At 35.4% G+C, this 24717-nt stretch overlaps 1 protein-coding gene across 3 annotated transcripts; it reads right to left on the minus strand.

Moving 5' to 3' along the window:
* Positions 1 to 613: 613 nt before the first annotated feature.
* On the minus strand, positions 614 to 23901 carry LOC127869363 (uncharacterized). 3 transcript variants are annotated; one of them, XM_052411865.1, is made up of 4 exons: positions 23662 to 23901; positions 20935 to 21018; positions 6018 to 6101; positions 614 to 2581 (listed from the first exon to the last, which is right to left on the minus strand). In XM_052411865.1, the coding sequence occupies exons 2-4, from the start codon at positions 21016 to 21018 to the stop codon at positions 1238 to 1240; spliced, it is 1512 nt and encodes a 503-aa protein (XP_052267825.1). In that variant the 5' UTR covers positions 23662 to 23901; the 3' UTR covers positions 614 to 1237. The 3 variants fall into 3 exon arrangements, with proteins under 3 accessions (XP_052267825.1, XP_052267827.1, XP_052267826.1); XM_052411867.1 differs by lacking the exon at positions 6018 to 6101; XM_052411866.1 differs by lacking the exons at positions 20935 to 21018; positions 23662 to 23901 and adding an exon at positions 10863 to 11053 and having other exon boundaries at positions 615 to 2581.
* Between the last annotated feature and the right edge of the window lie 816 nt (positions 23902 to 24717).

Below are 24717 nucleotides of genomic sequence, written 5' to 3' on the forward strand. Positions count from 1 at the left end.
TCTTTGTCCGAGTGACAAGAATCGGCTTCAAGTCACACGTGTATTTTTTTTTATCAAACGGCGCATTTAGATGTTGTAAAAAGCGCACGCGCGTTCGACCAGAAAGCGACTTATTCCGAAAACATTAACGACAGAATGTAAGTAAAAATAGAAAAATAGAAAATTTTAAAATCAGAGTATGTATGATAAAATGTAAGGAATACAATAAAATTGTTGCTGAGGGTGACTTTATGCTGATTTAAAGGTTGACTAGAATCGGTTTTAAGTCATCCCCGGTTGACAAGAATCGTCTTCATGTCACCCCCGGGTGACTACAATCGGCTTCATGTCACCCGGGGGGTGACTAGCGTCGGCTTTAAGTCAATCCCGGGTGACTTGTAGGCCATATCAGGTCGACAATGACCCATTGAGCATTTTGCTTTTATCTAATATAATCTGTATGCGAATCAAGAAATCTGGGGCCGTTATGTGCCTTAAAACCTAGACGCAGCTTCATTATGCAGGATAATTCAAATGACATACTTTACCAATGAAAGTAACGTCAAATCGTACCAGTAGGTTCGATAAACAAAGGAAGATATATGAATGCTTCACGTGTCGTTAATAATGTATTAAGATGTAATTTATATCAACTAACACACATTTATATTCGATACTCTGCATTTAACGATCCACATAACATGTGCATATTTATATGTATAGCTTAATGGTTTAACGGACATACGCACCAAATTTCTCTGTTACATCATCAAGGACGTTTGTGAACGGAAAAAGAAGCACAACATATAAACGCATGTCAAACAAATGTGCGTACAACAAAAAACAACGCATGACAGAGATTCTATAAGTATGCACACTTGTTGGATTAAATCAGAGCACTCCAAATAAGATTGGGTGACAATTAATAGTTATTATTAACAAATTTGATCTGAAATAAAGCATGATTTTATAAAGTTACCGATTTATACATTTACCCCGTACGTAATGACTGTTAACACTTTTAAGTGTACGGACCGTTTTTTAAGTTAACAAACAAAACTTAACAATCCAATAATACACGTCCAAACAATTAAATGAATGTCGAAGGGAAAACTCAACACTATAGATATTACCAAATATCAAACCACGCATGAGCACATAATATATATGCTATGTTAAGACGCCCTAAATTAACTTCATTCTGTAGTGCCTTGTTGGAAATATGCATTGCATGGAATAACTGGCATTTACAACACAATTATATAAGCATCATTTCACGTATCTCTGTCAGATCATTCAAACGACTTCCTTCCCTATTCATCCTCGTATGGACCTCTATCACTAACTCAGCTGTACGACTCGATATCGCCTGCAGCATAGGATCCGACCCATTGACCACATCATTTTCCTCATTGCACTGTCTTGCTCTGTTCCAGAACTTCAAGTGCAGCAGTTCCATCTCAATTCTCTTCTTGTTATACCACACCAGTGGCTCTGGATGCGATATTATTGCCTTCCGTATCCTCGGCAATCTTAGTAATGTATTTGAACCTTCGTTCATCATGTCCGTGATAGTATTTACCCATGTACATTTTTGTCCTTCATCCAGTCCGCATGCTTCCATTAGATTCCTTTCTGGAATCATATAATATGGCAGTTCGATCTTTAATATTGCCGTTCTTAATTTCTCCAATCCGTCCCGAAGCCAATAAAACAAACTGCTTTCATTGAACTGTGCCTGTGGATTGTTCTCCGCAATCCACAATATAATGTTTTTCACTGTGTATGATGTAATTTCTTTCTTTACTGGCTTTAACACATCCTTAACAACCATTTTCAATAAAACATAAATGTAGACCTGGGTGTTATTAAGACTGCTCATAAGTTCATTCTCCCCAGTATTAAAACAAATCCTCCATTCTAAATGTTGATATTCACTACCCCTAAAACCAACAGGTGTTACAAATGATCCCATAGTTACGACTTTGTGAACGATATCCGGTGGTGGCCAATGGCGAGTTCGCTCTGCCCATCTCGATAGTATACCAGGACAGCGACAGCGTAAAGAAATGACATTGTCTGTATGCAATGGCCCTTTTGAAGTCGGCATTGATGGCCCTGCACGTTCATGGCGAATCTCGTTTGGCGTAGATGCCCATTCACTGTTCACAGCATCAACAACTAAAGCACTGCTCAGGAGGAAACGCCCGTTTTCATCTTCACACAGAGAATCAAGCATTTTTGATGGAATCATGACGCCACGTCGTTCGAGTAAATTAAGCCTAGAGTGTCCGTGGTAGCACACGCCGGTGTTCAATGTAAACGCAATAGTCTCCCTTGGTAATTTGTCAGAATCAACACCATTTTCTAAACACATGATGCCTTTTAGAACATACATCATATCTACGTCACTTTCATACACGCCTGTCAGCCCCTCTGCCTTGCTACCCGTAGTGATCTGCATTATGTTAAAAGGCTTTCGAGCATTATACAGCCTATCCAATTCCCTGTAGGCGTCACTCCGTGCCTGTCTGATGTGAGGCCCATAACCGAGACAGTTCATCAGAGTGCACATCTCTAGTGAGGCATTTTCACACTGAACCTGATAGTGATGAAAACATTCAAATTGCAGGAAATCATAATATGCTCCTTAAACAATATGAAACGGTCCATAGCAATCCAAGCCTACGCGTCCTATACGGACCCATACATGTTATAACACAATATGTTCTTAAGACATTAAACTCATCTAAAATTGGCTGAATATGTTAAATCTGTTCAAGCTTAAACAAATAAGTAATGAGTGTGTTTATCACGAAGTTAAAATGTGACTCGTATACAGGATAATCAGATAATCAATGCAAAAAAACATCAACGCATAGAGCTTGATTAATGCAAACATTTATTACTGAGGAAATTCACAACGTAAAAAAGAACTCATTATCAATTTTCTGCAATGTTATTTTCACATCAAATACTGATATATGTATTTGAAATATGTATGTATAATAGTATTTTACGAAACCGACTTGTGATAGAACTGCACGTACACCATTACTTACAGCTTCTACGTGAACTGCACATACATCAGTACTTACAGCTTCTACGTGAACTGCACATACATCAGTACTTACAGCTTCTACGTGAACTGCACATACACCATTACTTACAGCTTCTACGTGAACTGCACATACATCAGTACTTACTTTACACTTGCATGTGAACTGTACATACAACTGTACATGCAACGTGTATGAACTGCAGATAAACCAGTACTAACAACTTCTATGTGCACTTCTTAAACACCAGTACTTTCAACTATCGCTGCAACTTCAACGAGCACTGCACATACACCAAAACATACAACTTATATGTGCCCTGCACATACACCAGTAATTACAATGTCTATGTGCATTGTATATACATCAGTACTTAAAACTTCTACGAGCACTGCACATCCATCAGTTCTTTCAACTTCTACGAGCACTGCACATATGCCAGTACTTTCAACTTCTACGAGCACTGCACATACATCAGTACTTTCAACTTCTACGAGCACTGCACATATGCCAGTACTTTCAACTTCTACGAGCACTGCACATACATCAGTACTTTCAACTTCTACGAGCATTGCACATACATCAGTACTTTCACCTTCTACGAGCACTGCACATACATCAGTACTTTAAACTTCTACGATCACTGCACATACATCAGTTCTTCCAACTCCTACGAGCACTGCACATATGCCAGTACTTACAACTTCTACGAGCACTGCCCATATATCAGTACTTACAACTTCTACGTTTACTGCACATATGCCAGTACTTTCAACTTCTACGAGCACTGCACATACATCAGTACTTTCAACTTCTACGAGCACTGCACATATGCCAGTACTTTCAACTTCTAGGAGCACTGCACATATGCCAGTACTTACAACTTCTACGAGCACTGCGCATACATCAGTACTTACAACTTCTACGTTTACTGCACATATGCCAGTACTTTCAACTTCTACGAGCACTGCACATACATCAGTACTTTCAACTTCTACGAGCACTGCACATATGCCAGTACTTTCAACTTCTACGAGCACTGCACATATGCCAGTACTTTCAACTTCTACGAGCACTGCACATACATCAGTACTTTCAACTTCTACGAGCACTGCACATACACCAGTACTTACAACTTCTACGAGCACTGCACATATGCCAGTACTTACAACTTCTACGAGCACTGCACATACACCAGTACTTACAACTTGTACGAGCACTGCACATATGCCAGTACTTCCAACTTCTACGAGCACTGCACATACATCAGTACTTTCAACTTCTACGAGCACTGCACATATGCCAGTACTTTCAACTTCTACGAGCACTGCACATATGCAAGTACTTACAACTTCTACGAGCACTGCACATACATCAGTACTTACAACTTCTACGAGCACTGCAAATATGCCAGTACTTTCACCTTCTACGAGCACTGCACATACATCAGTACTTTCAACTTGTACGTTTACTGCACAAACACGTGTTTGTTTATTTTTCAATATCTAAGTAAACTGTAAATACACCACATCTTGAAACTTTTACATGAACTGCACACACACACCAGTACTTACAACTTATATGTAAACATCACATACCTTAATTCTTACAACTTCTATGTTAACTTCATATATACACCAGTAATTACAACTTCTACATGAATTGCTTATTCACAAGTACTAGCAAATTCTAAGTGAACCACACATAAACCAGAACTGACAACTTCTATGTGAACTGCACATGCACCAGTACTAGCAACTTCTACGTGAACTGCACATACACCGGAACTGACAACTTCTACGTGAACTGCACATACACCGGAACTGACAACTTCTATGTGAACTGCACAAACATCAGTACTAACAACTTTTACGTGAACTGCACACACACCGGAACTGACAACTTCTATGTGAACTGCACATACACCAGTACTAGCAACTTCTACGTGAACTGCACATACACCGGAACTGACAATCTCTACGTAAATTGCACATACACCGGAACTGACAACTTCTACGTGAACTGCACATACACCGGAACTGACAACTTCTTCGTGAACTGCACATACACCGGGACTGACAACTTCTACGTGAACTGCACATACACCGGAACTGACAACTTCTACGTGAACTGCACATAAACCAGAACTGACAACTTCTACGTGAACTGAACATACACCGAAACTGACAACTTCTACTTGAACTGCACATACACCAGTTCTAACAACTTCTACGTGAACTGCACATACACCGGAACTGACAACTTATACGTGAACTGCATATACACCGGAACTGACAACTTCTACGTGAACTGCACATACACCAGTACGAGCAACTTTTACGTGAACTGCACATACACCGGAACTGACAACTTCTACGTGAACTGCGCATACACCAGTTTAACAACTTCTACGTGAACTGCACATACACCGGAACTGACAACTTCTACGTGATCTGCACATACACAGGAACTGACAACTTTTACGTGAACTGCACATACACCGGAACTGACAACTTCTACGTGAACTGCACATACACCAGTACTAGCAACTTCTACGTGAACTGCACATACACCGGAACTGACAACTTCTACTTGAACTGCACATACACCAGTACTAGCAACTTTTACGTGAACTGCACATACACCGGAACTGACAACTTCTACGTGAACTGCACATACACCAGTACTAGCAACTTCTACGTGAACTGCACATACACCGGAACTGACAACTTCTACTTGAACTGCACATACACCAGTTCTAACAACTTCTACGTGAAATGCACATACACCAGTACTAGCAACTTTTACGTGAACTGCACATACACCGGAACTGCCAACTTCTACGTGAACCGCCCATACACCTGAACTGACAAGTTCTACGTGATCTGCACATACGCCGAAACTGCCAACTTCTACGTGAACTGCACATACACCGGAACTGACAACTTCTACGTGAACTGCACATACACCACTTCTTACTATGGAGTGACGACTGTAAAGGCCGCTGTTACGTGGGATACCTTCATGCTCCGCCTTATCACGCCATGGATCACCTTCCGCCATCTGTACAATTATGTTAGTAAAATGCGCATTGATTATAAACAAGCTTAGTTGTGTATTTATTTCGAACATAATTGATTACATACATACAACATAGCATCGAACGTCATTATGTTGTTTTAATCACTTAATATTCATCATGTCCTACCATACGATAACGATTACTTTTTTATCTACTAAAATACACACACACAGTTATTTAGGCAATTGATTTTATGGAATAATATTGTTGTATTGATAATCCATTACAGGTATTGTATACAAACTTTAAATAATTATATGTGCATAACTAATTGGATGATCTGCAAACATGTGACCAGCATACTCATTTAATAATATAAGACTACGTGTCAATTGCAAATTGCATGCTCCTACATCATTTTGATTCGATTCGTATATAGTAATTGTTTAAATTAAGCCACGTGTATAACTAACACTACACGCATTATGTGGGTGATGTACTTATTTGAACGTTCCCATGTGTTGGGAAATTAAACAATACCGTACCCAACGGTTATAGCGTTGATATCTTCCTGAATGTAAGTTATGCTAATGGAACTCCATCAAAACAAAAAACTTGCTAAACCTTTTTCTAAAAGGGCATTACTTTAATATTGTCTAAACCAAAAACTCATAGCTTTCAGTGCATGTCAATTTTGTTACAAATACAAACAACGAAATAGTAAAATTTAAATATAATGTTTTATTATATAAATACCTTACCGGGTTTTCAATGCGATAAGTTACATTTTTCATAAATTTTCGTGTATTTATCATTGGATGCCGTCACCATTTGAAAACTTAACAAGTGCATGATAGTTCTAGAACTTATATTTAAATTGATATATGATTCGATTAATTATAACTAAACAAGTCACATCAGAACACATTAACGTTACACAATGGCAAATCTAACAAATGCCTCCCCCCACAAAAAAGGGCATTGATAAAGGATTTTATGCAACAAAACTGACAATAAGAGTTAATCTTATCACATACGTGTGACTTAGCCACTTATATAAAGGTTTAGTTGACACATAATAATGCACTATTGTTAAATCATTGTTATAGTAATTGGGGTGAGAATATTATAATAATATAACTAGGTGTCATCTACAGTCCACGGCCAGTGCATATGTGGAATATCAATTCAATCGGTCAATTAGTTGACGAGTTATTAATCAGAATAGATTTTGACACTTATTACGACATTGACCTTGAGCTTTGCCATAGTGACACCAATTTAAATATGGTCATCTACTGTCTAATGCAAATGCACACGTAAAGTACCAAGCCAATCAGTCAATTGTTTGACGAGTTATTGATCGGAAACCATTTTCTCACTTCTTGTGACAGTGACCTTGCCCTTTGACCTACCTAATCGAATTTCGATAGGGTTCATCTACTGTCCAAGGCCAATGCACAATGCACAAGGCGAATGTATATTTTAAAATGAAAATGAGTGAAAATATTATCTGTAGCCTAAACATAATCGCATGTGATGATAAGAAGTTTGTAGTGAAACCTATATCCATCCATCTTCAAAAGACATGCATCATATATCGTAGGTATTCTTAATTATGAATGTTGAATATTCCCCGTGTTGAATGTTATTCGCCTGATATAAGCTGCTGAAACGATATGCTTTTGTTTGGGAGGGATATTAAAGCGAGTATATAGGGTATTTAAAAAACAACATATACGAACTTAAACTTGTTGTTTAACAACACTAAGTATTTAATATTGTGGCAGCGTAAACGTTTTTGTAAGTAGTTTTATTAAAGAATGAAGTTTTTAATAGAACAATTTCAAGACAGAAAATTAAAATTAGTTAATTTAATAATCCTCGTGCATAATCATGTATTTTGTATTGTTTATATAAACAAACAACACTCTCAAGCTTCATGCATTGTTATTTTTATTAATATTTGTTTACGCATGGATGAATCTATAAATATTTTATAATAGTGATCACGACGAGCTGTTAAATGCTTAAGTGAATAAAATGTGTGCTCTGTTCTGTATTGTTGAAAGATTGCAAAAAATGTTGATATTACACCTGTACACAATCAAACCAATATAATTCGCCGGGATTTTTATTATTATTACTATTATTATAATTATAATAAAAATAAAAATATTTATTATTATTATTATTATTATTATTATTATTATTTTAATTATTATTATTATCATTATTATTATTATTACTATTATTATTATTATCTTTACTAATCGTAGTTTACATGATGTTCCGATAAAACATGAAGGTTTTTATTAAATTATAATTCTTCAATTTAAACTTTCTGTAATATTTTTCTAACAATTAAACACAATTTAAACTAGTTAACGTTGATCAAGCTCAAGGTAGACATGTTAAACACAGAATTGGACTTTGGTCTTTTTCAGCCTTATTTCGGAGTCTTTCTGAATGTTTACCCGATAATCTGTTAAAGTGATTGATGATATGTCTCTAAAGCATTTTAGTTTAGGCGAAATTTATTTGGGGCTCGTTTCGATTTCATTTTATCGTGCCTTCGAAATGACGAATCTTGTGTTATAAACTTTATATAACCATTCAGTAATTACATTGTTATTAGATTTAAATGTTATCGCTTGATTTACTATTTGGTTTAATCGTTATGTTATGGGCTTATTTGCATGTTCCAGTGCATGTCAAATCAATAAGTATTGGCAACCTGTGAAGCATGGAACTCCTTAAAATCGTTTAACCCCAAATTATTTTGCATTGACCGTTCCAAGGCGGTGATATCACTTTTCATGTTTGTGCGTGTTTTATGTACGTGAGTCTTCATAGCGAATTTGTTGATAGTCTCACAGTGTGGTAAGTGGTTCCTTATCACATATCACAATGTAGAACAAGGTTTTTGTCTTGCTGGTGCAGTTGAAATGTATCCTCATTTATTTTGGACATGTGTTTAATCTCCTAAAATGAGTTTAGTAATTTCATATGTACGTTACAATATCGAAGAAACTTTCGTTATAAGAACTAGATTCCCAAATAATAAATTTCAATCACAATGGTTAGCGTGTGGCTATGATAATTATTATAAAAATCACCATTTTGAATGAAAAATAATCAAATTACAACGAAAAATTAACTTCTCTGGAAAAAACATGATACTATCAAATATACATAACAAGGTATTCAACTAACAATGAACCGAAAATAGCATGCATCGCTTTGAACGGCCATCACTTCGTCAAGTGTGCAGCGATTATATTGGTATTAACTAATGTTTCTAGAATCATTATCTTTCATCCAGAATGATGGATATGACTGAAACATTGTATTAATGAAATGAAAACAGAATGAGATTATAATGAGCAATACAATATACAGATAGCCATATAGTCATATTCCTATAGCGATTTGCATGAACTCGGTCTTATTAAACGGTATGTATATATTTGATAGTGAATTGTTTTTCAGAGACGGTGATTGTTCGTTATAGTTTGATTATTTATCATTCAAAATTATGTTTTTACTAATTATTATCATAGCCACACGCTAACTACCTGTGTTTTCAATAGGATTCATCACCCGCTTGATATGTAAATAATTTGCAATTATAATTGACAATTTATGTATATTCTGATGACAGCGTCTGCGTGTCTGTCGGTCGGTTAGTCAAACAGTCATTTGTACTACTCAAACAATTGTATTCAATACATCCAATTCAGTTATTTATGATATACCCATGAGGTGATTCCGCATTATGTGAGAAACGGTTATTTGTAGAAATGTATATTCGAATGTAAGACATTGAGAATAGTGTTGAGCTTATTTGATCAACTCATTTATCTGTACACAGTTTACACAATAATTAAAAGTATAATCTGATTACTCGAAAAATAAGCTTTAAACCTAAATTATATCAACACATCTTGTATGTTATTGTATGTTCTTTTTTACAATGAAGGAAGTCACTTTCAATATCAAAATAAAAATTGAGTTCATCAATGATATATTTTCACTAATAACTACCCTTCTCGTTTCACAAAGAATTCTTTCCCTTAAACAATAAACAACATAATTTGGGAGGAAATTATAAAATAAAACCACCCTAATTGTTCTTTTCACCTATGAATTTCGAAACTAGACGAATCGGTCCAAGTTGTTACCTCCCATATCGATCAAACAAAGGTTATACACTACTACAAATCAGTCTCTGTAATATTTAACCGTCAGCGTAGCTCGTGTCAAATCGATGCGGTGATTACATATCACTGCATGTTGGATTATTCGAGTATTATAAATAGGACATGAGAAGATAATCTTAATTTTGCTATTATGATTCTACATTTAGAATTTTCTATTTTGTCCAAGTAGATGATTATTTCAAAAATGGGCTTCAATTCCTTGTAAAGAAATAGTAATGAAGTGTCATTAACATCAGGTCTCCATTTTGAAATAAACAGATCCTGTACTCTATTGTGAAACATAAAAATAAAGCTAAAGATATCATAAGCTGTTAATATAAACAGATTCAATGCGTAATGTTCCTAGATATGTTGCAACCGTGGCGAATGGTAAACCCGTTAAGTTTATTCGTATGTGTCTAAAATGTTATAAATTATAATTAAACAAGATGTAATCCGATAAAATAAAGTCACAAAATGAAACAATATACACATATTTACTATCACTGAAAATAAGTTTAATCGAATTGTGTCGATTCGACATTATTTAAATGTATTTGTGATGAATATTTTATACATTCACCAATGTAGTTATCTTACCTGGTATTTGTTCTTATTTTTATCCAATTTATTGATAACAAGTAAATTTGAATTATTTGCTGTCTAGCATAGATGAACAGTTAATAATTATTTTCTAATAAACATGCCGCATGACTCTGATTATGTTCCCTAAACAAGTGTGTATATGACATGGCGATTTATCAGCTAGAAGTTCGATAAGGATAGCAGTGTTTACTTTGTAATGCGTCAGCACACTTACTTTTTAAAGTCTTTTTAAGAGCCATAATTTTGACCGATAAGATTAAATATGTTCTTCCTTGATCTTTACAGAACATGACAACGACAAAACGTATGAAAAATATACTCCATATAGTAAACCACCGATTACCATCTGATCCATCTAGATGAATTACAAAATATAATTTATATATGTAATTATATCCGCAGCATACTGATACTCATATTGTATTATGCTATTAATGTACAGCTTAAATTAAACATAACTTATGTATGTTATCCTTGTATGCTAGTAATGTAATAGATTTGAACAAAGTATAATTACATATATAAATCAAAACGCACATGCATTACCCGCTTAATGAAAAGAAACACATCTCGATTTAAATTTGCATTACGACTCAACTTCGATTATAAAAAAGGCTAGCTAGTCCATATCTTGTGTACTTCTGACATTTAAGCGATATAAATCAGTGTGTATCTAATCAAATGCAAACATTTACATAGCATGAATAAGAGTCCTAATAAAGAACAGTTCATTGTTCGGTTCCTAAATGTCTGACACTCTGGAATATTTAAATTAGGATTAATGTGCAAATGCATAAAACAAACCCGAACTGAGATAAACTTATCGATGTATTGGTAAAGAAAAGCAATGCTACATTTATACTAACGCGGTATTATAATATATCCGAGTTTATTTGTGTAAACGTCGCCTTTGAAATCCTCGATTATAATTACGGTTCGCTACTCTGCATCGTGGCAAACAAATGAAGTAAAAACGCGGCGTTCAGCAATATTAGACGTGTACAAAAACATACCTGTCATATGTGGGACATTTAAATAAAGATCAGGACAAACATGATGTCATTAGATAAAGTTGAAAAGATGACAACGCTGTACATGAATCCGTGTGATCGATTCGGTCTATTCAAAAATTCCTACCAACAGATATACTCCCGGTCCTTCGAACTTTGAGCGGTTTCAACTACGAGTGTACTGGAACATACCAATCGGTGACACCTTCGGTTGCATTTAACAGGCACATATTGTATCCGACAGGCACATATCAGTCTGCTTGCAGTGTTTCCATTCGTTGCTCACAACATAACCTCTGCAGAGGCTCGATGAGCATTACATAACAATAGAAAGAGGCTCAGCAAGGGTATTTGTTTAAGTGACCATAATTATATCAAGAGCGGCAATATAAAATAAAAACCGTCAAACTGTATTTAAAATTATAATCAATGAAATCCAATAGAGTGTGATACAAAACGATCCAACTATTCACAACATATAAATACGCTTCGCAAAACATTACTTGAACAATGTTTACCGCCGTTGGACGAACGGTGTGTGATGTTTAAAACGAAATTTATTAGCTCAAACAGCATGACACTTTGCCATGCTGTTGTACACAAATCATTTCAATGTACATTTCATCACTCATGCTTATATTTTACTGATGTACTTCCTTTATAACTCTAGCATGACACTCGCGGATCTTACTTAGTATAGACGTATACCACATTTCCACAAAACTCGGGTACAACATTATAAATGATACATCTCAGATAGTTTGATTGTCTCATATATTTATTTGATATTTATAGAATCAAACGTTTAATCCAATTATCATAATTACTTGGTCAATATAAGCAAACAATTTATAATTGCGTTGAGGCTTAAGTCTGTTGTCGCAAATACAAGACATGGGACAAAACTACGGTTTTTGTTCTGCCTAAGCAACTGAAGTTTCACATTGTTTATATGTTAATACCTTAACATAAAAATGTCGAAATCGTATTTGATTGCTCAATTAATCAAGTTCAATATACAATTATTTATTAGACATGAAATGAAATTTGGAGGTTCTCACAACATTTTGTAACTTGAAACGAGAACTACATTTCTTCGTAACATATACACTGCAGCAAATGTATAAATATTGTTCTGAAATATGGTCAACATCACTGCTGAACAATGAGACACAAACGACTCACGATCCAATATTGATAATACATGTATGCTACCAATTAATTCGTCCGAACATTGATCGCGTTTACATTCCAAATAATAAGATGCAATATACTTTGTGTAGTTATCTTTAATTGTTAGATTTGGATTATACATTATTATTTATCTATTTCCATAATACAAATTCACAGTATTTATTTTTATTTATGATAAGCAGTTTTATTTACCTCAACGCTTTTCAATTAAAATAAACACATTCGTATTAAAACACATATACAGTGCAACTTACCTGTATGAGTTATTTCCACTAAAAACACTAATACCAATGCTTTCCGCTATATATAGAGTGTTATACACTGTTTAAGAAATGTTTTAAAGTTGTGTTAAGATTGTTTTACTTTGCTGTAAATCTGCGGATACATTTAACGAGGTGGACTTGGCATTCAAGACTCGTCGCGTAGTTTAAAATTATAGTAATTATACACTACAATAGCAAAGACGCATGTATTTGTTTCTTTTCAAAACCGATTGAATGATCCTTAATGGCAGCCATTAAATTACTGCGGTTTTAAATTACAATGCATTGAGGATCTCAATATTTTTATCGCATTTAAACAATATCGGTTTGATCAATTGACTGTTTAAAGAATGTCTCCCGCTAACATTCTTCAGCATTGACGCGTTCATTTAATTCAGGTATAACTATATGGTTTCTTTTTCAAGGGATAGGTAAGCTTTGTTATATACTTGCTTCATCATTGAATTGTATAATGGTACATATCAGAGTAAAGTGAATTATATGTATTATATACTATATGTACATGCTACAGATTTTGCCAACAAGATCCAGCAGAGCTGAGTACGCTGTCGTCGTTATCACAAAAAAGACACGCACGTTTCACGTGTGTATTAATAAAGCTGTATTAAAGATTTGTATATGAGTACTTAACTAATGTCATGACTGATTCCGAACAAGTTTGATAAAACACAAGCACAATATACATGAAAATAAATTTTAACAGCACCCTTGCGGCCCTTTATCTATGACAAGAAACCATTTACCACACCGAGCGACACAACACAAATGAGCTTTGCAAGACAAACACGTACACAACATACACAGACACACGAAAGAAACTGTGGTTATCGCCTTAGAACGTTCAGGGCAAAATAGCATGGGATTTAAACCAATTTAAGGAGCTCCATACCTCGAATTTGCATAAGAAAGGTAAGGTTATATGAAGTGGTTTCAATACGTTGCGCTTTACACTTTGGTTCATGTTATAGATATGAGAATCAATACCATGTATTCATAGCTTTTCTTATCGTTGGCGCCATTAAAGACAATTGAAACAAATGGGATTTCTTAGGCGCGACGATTAAGAACCCGATTACACGGCAATATACTTCAGGTAATGTTCGACGTCCGTTTATTTCATTTAACATGATAAATAACCATTTAACAATTCTATAGATCGAATGTAATACTGATATTGATATGAGTTAATATTGGCAAATATTGCAGCGTATTTGACTTTTTTAAAGTACATGTTATTCCTGAAAGCCCCCACGACCATTCCGATTTACAATATTTCTATAATACACGAGATTACGGCGCGACACTAATTTGAGCAGTCACAAAAAGACGATTCCGTTAATGAACTCTGGATGTCTTTTTGAAGTAGCACACAGGATTCATTGGACATAAGAGACAGAAATACAAAGTTATATTTAATGACTCAATGCTTAAATTGCATTTAACTTTATCAGCATATAAACAAAGTGCTTTTATCCGATTCGCAATACAATGTGTACCTGAACACCAATCGCGACTGTGATTAGAACAGTTTTTAAATTATACGTATCTGTGGTAATAAGATCCCGATAGCGTGTACTGTTTGGCCATAATAGTCGCATTTCCCAAGTTAAGGTTATAGTTGCAGCGCATACATTTCTTTGCACCAAAATTTGGTATACAAATGATAATACCGGTAAGACAAAACATACTTATGAATTTTGTAGAGTGTCGATAGGTTGTAGTAAGCATTAATTATACAGTGTGCGCTTTATTTCAAATTTAAATTATTTAAATCAATTAATTATACCAAAAATATAAGCAGATACTATGTTGTAAATTAAAAAAAGGTGTTACATTTTTATTGACAATTCACTGAACAAAAAAGTAAAGGTCCAAGCAGGGGAGTCATGTAAACATAACACAAACAGTACGGCACTCATGTTCGTGGGTTGTCTCCACGTAACTGTACTACTCAAGTATGTATTATTTCATACATGAAGCCCATACCTATAGAATCATGATGAATACAAAGTACATAATGGCATTACTACCAAATTATTTATATTATGCACTAGTAGTTATCTTCTTTTATCGTACAATATACTAGTTATTCAAAGTATCATAACATATTCAGTCATTTGTGCACGTTAAGTGTAACACGTCTGAAATGTCTTGACATAAAATTAAACTCTATCGATGGAAAAGATAGCAATGATATACGTTGTGGTCGCCTGAATCGTAATGCGCGTCTTTGGGCTAGTTGAAGGTCATATAAACCATCCAGGAAGAACTGACTTAAGGACCACACATTCAGGTAACTATATTGTTCACTCGGCTACCGGGGGGTCGACTTTCAGTGAACCCGCATTGAAGGGGCTGAATAATGGATCAAACATTCAGGTAAGTATACACTGAATTAGAATACTAGTGGTTGAAAGCCATTTACATCATTCAGTTCAACTCGTGTCATCTCAAAAGATATCCTGTGGAGAAGCACACCAAACAGCTAAACACACTATCTAGGAATGAAGAGACAACCGACAACTTAGGAAGAGTGTATTGCTAGAACTTGTGGGTATGCAGGATAATCGGCACGGACAAGTGAAGTCTGTACAGAACATATCTCACTTTACCCTTTTGCTTCGGACTCCATATACAACGGCGATCGAGATGAAAAAGAAATAGGGCTGAATAATGGATCAACTGCAATGGTTACTTTAATGTGAACTATAGTAACGTGCTTACAGACGAGGAAATTACATCGAGTATGATGAGTCATGGATTGCACACAGGTTTGCCTATCCGTTGTGTTCACAACAATACGAGTCGGTAGGGAATGTCAAGGCTTTATGTTCAGACATTGGGGCTTTCTAATTCAACTGTTGTATGCACGTTATATTTTTGGTATCGGCAATACAAGTGTCTTACATACTTGATATTGAAAATCATGCATTCAAAATGATACTGTTTTTCTACATAATCACATTAACAAGAACACAATTTCAATAAAAGCTGATATACTTAATATAATACTATATTTTTGTTTTCACGTAGGACAATGTTAACTTTTAAGGAACGTAGCTGTATGTGAATTGATATATACGAAGTGACTGTCTCATGTTTTCAGAATCCTGTCCATTTCTATAAAGAATAACATGTGCGATGACTACGGATGACCAAACACATGAACAGTTGTCTTCCATAATGTGGTACTGGTTCACAAAGTGTCAAAGTATGCACACATATGACTGGTTATCAGTGTGACATAAATCAGATGAGAATCATTCTGTTGTACACACTGAAGAAAGGACTATTGTTGATTGCGATATAACAAGGTCTACTAGAAATGGCGCGGCAGAGGACGACGCGTATCCTCATATTTGACCAAGGGGCGCCTTAGGGTTGGTAATGGGGCCATGCATAGTTGAGATTGACCGTATTGTCATAAGAGAAGTTCAGTATCATTTAGAAGTGAATCGGTGTAGAAATGAAGTAATTATAGTAAAAGGCAATTTTGGGTGGGCGTGGCCTATGTGGGCGGGGCGCCCCAGGGTTGGTAATTGGGCCATGTATAGTTGAGATTGACTGTATTGTAATAAGAGAGATTCAGTATCAATTTGAAGTGAATCGGTGGGTGTATAAATAAGGAAATATAGTAAAAGGCAATTTTGGGTGGGCGTGGCCTATGTGGGCGGGGCGCCCCAGGGTTGGTAATGGAGCCATGCATAGTTGAGATTAACCGTATTGCCATAAGAGATGTTCAGTATCAATTTGAAATGAATCGGTGCAGAAATAAAGAAGTTATAGTTAAAGGCAATTTTGATTGGGCGACGCCTATGTGGGCGGGGCGCCTCAGGGTTGGTAATGGGGCCATGCATAGCTGAGATTGACCATATTGTCATAAGAGAGGTTCAGTATCAATTTGAAGTGAATCGGTGTAGAAATGAAGAAATTATAGTAAAAGGCAATTTTGGGTGGGCGTGGCATATGTGGGCGGGGCGCCTCAGGGTTAATAATGGGGCCATGCATAGTTGAGATTGACCGTATAGTCATAAGAGATGTTCAGTATCAATTTGAAGACAATCGGTGTAGAAGTGAACAAATTATAGCAAAATAACATTACAAAAGGAGTAAAAATCTCTGACCCGGCCCCACCCCAACCCCCATATCTTTTGACCCAGGGTTAGGTCAAAAATCCAAATAGTGCAGGGTCGCTCATATGCTTATAGCTACCATGTGTGTAAGTTTCAAGGTTCTAGTGCTAATAGTGTAGGAGGAGATAGTGGCCAGGACGGACGGACGGACAGACAGACGGACGGCGGAGATAACCACAATATCCCCACGCTTTTCAAAAAGCCTGGAAATAAAGACAATTTTGGATGGATGTGGCCTTATATGGGCGGGGTGCCCCGGGGTTGGTATTGGGGCCAAACATAGTTGAGATTGACCGTATTGTCATTAGAGATGTTCAGTATCAATTTGAAGTAAATCGGTGTAGAAATGAAGAAATTATAGTAAAAGGCAATTTTGGGTGGGCGTGGCCTATGTGGCCGGAGCGCCCCAGGGTTGGTAATGGGGCCATGCATAGTTGAGATTGACTGTATTGTCATAAAAGAGGCTCAGTATCAATTTGAAGTGAAGCGGTGTAGAAATGAAGAAATTATAGTAAGAGGTTGGGCGTGGCCTATGTGGGCGGGGCGCCCCAGGGTTGGTAATTGGGCATGCATAGTTGAGATTAACTGTATTGTCGTAAGAGAGGTTCAGAATCAATTTGAAGTAAATCGGTGAAGAAATAAAGATATTATAGTAAAAGGCAATTTAAGGTGGACGTGGCCTATGTGGGCATGGCCTATGTGGGCGGGGCGCCCCAGGGCTGGTAATGGGGCAATGCATAGTTGAGATTGACCGTATTGTCATAAGAGAGGTTCAGTATCAGTGTGAAGTGAATCGGTGTAGAAATGAAGAAATTATAACAAAAGGCAGTTTTGGGTGGGCGTGGCCTATGTGGGCGGGGTGCCCTAGGGTTGGTAATGGAATGCTTAGCTGAGATTGACCGTATTGTCATAAGAGATGTTCAATATCAATTTGAAGTAAATCGGTGTAGAAATGAAGAAATTATAGTAAAAGGCAATTTTGGGTGGGCGTGGCCTATGTGACCTTGGCGCCCCAGGATTGGTAATGGAGCCACGCATAGTTGAGATTGACAGTATTGTCATATGAGAGGCTCAGTATTAATTTGAAGTAAATCGGTGCAGAAATGAAGAAGTTAATGTAAAATAACATAAAAAAAATGAGTGAAAATCGTTGACCCGGCCCCGCCCCAACACCCATAACTTTTGACCCAGGGGTCAGATCAAAATTCCGTCACTGTCACCGTCGCACATATGCTCATAGCTACCATGTATGTAAGTTTCAAGGTTCTAGTGCTAATAGTGTAGGAGGAGCAAGTGGCCAGGTCGGACGGACGGACAGACGCACATCACCACAGTATCCCCACTTTTTCTCCGAAAAACGTGGGGATAATAACATTTCCATTTAATAGTTGATAAAGTGAATGCGCCAAAACTGCAGGGTCAAATAAACCATTTGTTGACAGAAACTTTCAGCTCGCTTAAAATATCAAACAAAGATGTATGGCAACTAGCAACAGAGAAGGCAAGCTAGACAAGAAGGATTCAAATAAAATATCAGAAGCAACAATAAGTTCAACATAAAAATCTTACAAAATCTTTGAACATAACCATTTGAATTGTAATCCAATATGTGAAAAAACCTGTCAGTTAATTTGATAGATTATTTGATTTTGTATTCATGGCAACTGCAGTAAAACAGAGAGCAGCAGCAGCTGCTGTCATGGTAAAAGGCAGTCGGGGCTTTGCAGGATTGGGTAACACTGCTGCGGAGATCTCACGTCCACCATTTTGCGAAATTTTGCGAAGACACACTGGATTACCTATCTTTGTTTTGACAGCTGCTGTTAGTATAGAATGAAATATTTCGGCATGTTTATGCGCGTTGCTTGTGTTTATCTATGATTTAAATGTGTGTTTTGTTGTTGTAAACTTTGTTGTTGGTAACCAAAATCAACAAAATTATCTTGATGAACGGTCTCTTATCGCTATCGGTGGTGTAAGTATGTTGTTCATTAGTTAACTAGTGCGTACCAGTTTTAGCAGAATTCTTTATTTTAATTTTAATTTTTTGTATTCACTGAATTATAAAAGCGGTTCATGTTTACTTTGCAAACTATACAACTCATTGTTTATCAAATAGCTCATCATGTTGTTTTTTTACAATATAAGACAAGTGAAACTTTAGTTGTATCAATTGGGTACAATACTTAAAGGTCCTTAATTGCAGATTACTGACCAATTGTCATACATTAAGGCTAAGCAAAACACGCTAACCTTTAATAAAAACATATACAATAGGCGTATCTGCATCGGAACTGTCGATACAAGTCAAATTTGTCTGGTTTGAAAAAAGGTAGCAGACGACGAGTATCATAAGCAGCTAGAGTGCCGCTGGCAGTTGTACGATAATTTCCAGTGTGTAGACTTGCGGTTTGTGTGTTTGCGTGCATATGATGATCGTGTGAGTGTGTATTCCGAAGCTGCATGGTGCGATGACTGGTTTTGAACTAACATCAACGATTATTTTATTTTAGCTGTTGACATGTTAATGAAATAGCTTCATTCTTCACGAGATGGGAACCGTGAAGGGATGCAACATTTGTGTATCTAGCCAATTAATCAAGCACTACTTTACCTGGATAGTCACACAATTATCAACTCTATCATGATAAAGGGATAAATAGAGGATATTTGTTGGATTCGATGGAATATCGATTTTATTTCACGAGTGATCATATAAAAAATATTTTCACGAGTGGTTCATGAACAACACACCAGTACTAATATACCAGTCCTTACAATTTCTAAGTGAACTACTAACAAACCAGAACTTATAACTTCGACGTAAACTGCATATTTACCAGTAGGTATAATTTTCACGTGTCTACATAAACTGCACATAAACCAATACTTACGACTTCTTCTTCAACAGCATATTAACCGATACATACAACTGCTTAGCGTACTGCACATAAACCAGTACTTTGTACTTCTACGTGAACTGCATATACACCACTACTTACAACTTCTAAGTGAACTGCACATACACCACTACTTACAATTTCTACGTGCAATGCACATACACCAGTGCGTTCAACTTTTAAGTGAACTGCACATACACCAGTACTTACAACTTCTACGTGAACTTCACATACACCACTACTTACAACTTCTAAGTGAACTGCACATACACCACTACTTACAACTTCTAAGTGAACTGCACATACACGAGTACGCACAACTTCTACGTTTACGGAATATACACCAGAACTTACAACTTCTACGTGAACAGCACATACACCAGTACTTACAAAGTCTTCGTGAACTGCACATGCAACACTATTTACAAATTCTACGTGAACTGAAAATACAACAATATTTACAAATTACGTGTACTGCACATACCACATCTACGTGAACCATAACCTACAACTTGTGCATGAACTGCACATCCACCAGTACTTACTTGAGAGTGACGACTCAAAAGGCCACTGACACAGGGGATGCGTTCATGATCTGACTTATCATGCCAGCTGCCACCTTCCGCCATCTGTAAAATTATATGATTTTACACTAACTTATTGGAGTATTGATATAGAAAATGTGTGATTCAATACACAGTTTGTATCATCCAAGTGAATTATGTTTCTTATTTTCTCCAAAATTTCATCCAGTGTTCGATGACGAAACTCTCTACATATAATTAACGTTTCGGCAGTACGCCTTTATCTAAACTATGAACATAGGAAACAAATTGTGAACAACACATTTTTTGACAACAAATTTCAAATAATAAAGTAAGTTTATTTAAATGTAAATGTATTAACCAATAATTCGATTGAGTGTTCATCCATTCCAATATTTCATTCAAGAGCCTGTATGCTACTAATACTATCGTTGTATAATTATATGCTGCGATATGCTTATTGGAGGAGCAAAATATCGTTATATGTGATGTGCTACTTTTGTTAAGCACATGTTTCACGAACAGTTCAAGTATGTGTTCAATTACTACTTTTACGATCCAATGTTCTACTATGTATTTTTGCACTATCATACTTTTAAACAAAATACCATAACACACAGGATTTTGTTCATATACTTCTGAGACAAGAATTACATGCACAAGAAAATGTGTATTAATCGCATTGTTCCATTTGCAAGTATAACACAATAACACCATAAACATACGTGTCAACGTGCTATGGATGAATGATTTTATGAACGTTTTTCTTTTTTCGTTAACATTGACCCGTCGTAATGTGAATGCACTTACGTATATAAACAAGACACGCAACAGACAATTTGAATATTGACACTACGGCATCTTATGCGAATCTTGGTCTAATTAAGATGTGTTCTTTTTAGTATTACTTAAACTTCAATGATTTAAAAACTGTAATTGTCATGCCTGGTCTTTTTTCTATAAGATGAGATTTGTCAGTTTGTCTTTGAAACTGATATCACACACTCATTACATATTATCATGTAAAAAATAAGATTTGTGTTCATGTTCAAACATTGATTAAGATTATCATGATGATCAGGGGGTAACCGCTATGTTGAACCTGATCTGATCGGATCTTAAACTTATTTATATCCCTAATTCAATCAGATGCGATTCATGATGTTAAACATTCTATAAAGTATAATAATTCATTTCTTACAAACGTTTTAAAATAAGCTTTATGACTCGAGAATAGCTTCAATTAATTTTGACTGCACCATCATCTAGAATCATACATGCGTTTTAAACAATTTGCAGTTGAAATTGCTATTTGTTTTTACACAACCAGTTGGACAAAATCAGTGCTTCATGAAAGCTGCGTGTACAAGCTATATTAATGGCACGAACATTTTGTCAAACAGTTTTGTGGATCCAATAAAGAAAGAAGACCGCAATAAATATCTTAAATGTATTTAAAATAATCCTTTATTACATTTAAATAAAAACTCTTACCATACGATACGGATGCACTTTTAGATAGAATATGTTCAAAACTCAAAGAAGAAGGCCAGTATTAGTCTCGATATCTAATTATACTGACAACGACTTATAGAACGGTTCTAACAAAAACGAAGAGTAGAAAATGCAAACGATAAGCATAGCGTTGGAAAAATGGCAGACAATATGGAAAAAAATGAAAACGCAAACGGCGATCGCAATATTTTCATATAGTGTTGTATGTACTTGTTTTGTTGAATATTTAGTTATAAACGTAAAAATAAATTTAAATAATCACACATTAATGTTGTGTTACATATATTTCGCTTTGGTATGAAGTAGAATATGAAAAAACGAAGGAACAAGCAGACGGCGACCAATTTATGTTTATGTTTTTTAATGAGTTTTATTTTGTATTTGTAACACAATATTAAAAGAATGTTCAGCGCTGTTGAACAAACAGTACAAATCATTGGATGTTTAAAACAGTGTTAAGGAACTCAAACTTTCCATGAGTTACACACAAACATGTAAGTGTACAGTTTATCATTCAGGCTTATTGTTGTTTATTTTATCGATGCAATAGATGTTTAATTCTAGCATGATACTCGTGGATCTTAGTATAGACTTTAAACACATTTATGCACAAAACTTTGGTACAAGGTTTTAAATTGTACTTCTAAGTTTGATATATATATTCGATATTTATATAATGCCACACGTAGAAGACCACAGGCATTGCTAAGGTTTCTCCTCTGCAGGTGCTATTGAAGTTTCACTATGTTGCTCAATATCCAAGCATTAACAACCTTAAACGAATTAATGAAAAAAAATGAATAATTATTTACCAATTCTGAATACATTTTCAATTTCAGAGTATTTGAAGTTTTTCACATACTTTTGTTACTCTATTAAAAACCAGAAGACGTATTGAGTCGCAAAAAATCAACTGCACCAAAAGAATAAATATTGTTTTAAAATAATCACTGCTGAACGATGCACGATTCACGATAATATATTCAAACACACAATTCTAAAAACATATATTTATCATATTAACATTAAAACAATACGTAAGTCGGCAATAATTTATGTGTATTTGTATATACTTGTTAAACCATTATAATTAATCCATTTGCTAAATTTAAATTCCATTTGATTTATTAAGTTTCCTTCACAATACACATCTTTAATAATTCCAACTGTATTAAATTAAATATTTATAAAACGAAAATAAGTGAAGCTTACCTTTCCGAGTTGTTTCCTCTAATATCACTTATACCAAGTCTTTCCGATACAATGCACGGTTAAATACTGTTTGACAATTGTTTAAAACCTATATTGACTGTGCCGTACATGGTAGTAATTAGAATAGGTGTGCTCGATATTGAAGAGCCGTCGAGTAGTTTATAATTACAGTAATAAAACCTCTTATTGGATTCCGATTCGAAACAGGAATAATGAACCTAAAGACACAAGTCCCATTGAGACGGTTATATTATAAAATTTATATAGGATTAAATATTCAAGTGTCATTCAATATCTCCGTTTTATCTTTGGCAGTTTAACAAATGTCTCCCGCCAAGATTATTTGACATTAGAGCGTATATTTAATCAATTATATATATCTTTTCTTATTAAAGGGATATGTAAGCTCGTTTATGCCCTAAGTTATTTTATATGACTTTTAACAAATTGCATCAGAGGAAATAAAATGGTATGTATTATATACTATATGTACTATTTACATTTTGTCCAACAAGATCAGGCAGATATGACAACACTGTCTTGGTTATCAGTTATGTCATAGTTAAACATAGTTTTTACTTTATTTATTCATAACTCTGTAGTTATGAACTATGTACAAATACTTATTCTTATATAATGATTGATTCACATATTGAGGACATAAAATACATGTCCTATATACACGAAGAGAAAGTTTAGCTGCCCAAGCCGAAAAAAGCACCGTTTTACAACGCGATCCTTTATGGACGCGAATCAATTGGTTAACCTTGAAACACAAAACAAATTATCAACGTAAGATACACACGCGTTTGAAACACGCACAAAAATGTAACGGCCAATGCTTAGTCAAATTTCGTTGCAAGAAAATATCATACATTTCAATTGTATTGCCATTTAATGTATCGATTGTTCTGTACAGTGTAAATCAATAGAGACATATCTTTCTGAGGCACGATTTTATGAAACCATACCGATTACCACAACGTATCGCCTTACTTAAAATCTTAAACACATTTCATCATATAAAGTCCGATTCAGATCATCCTTATATACCTC

Source organism: Dreissena polymorpha, chromosome 2, assembly GCF_020536995.1.
Source record: "Dreissena polymorpha isolate Duluth1 chromosome 2, UMN_Dpol_1.0, whole genome shotgun sequence".
NCBI lineage: Eukaryota > Metazoa > Mollusca > Bivalvia > Myida > Dreissenidae > Dreissena > Dreissena polymorpha.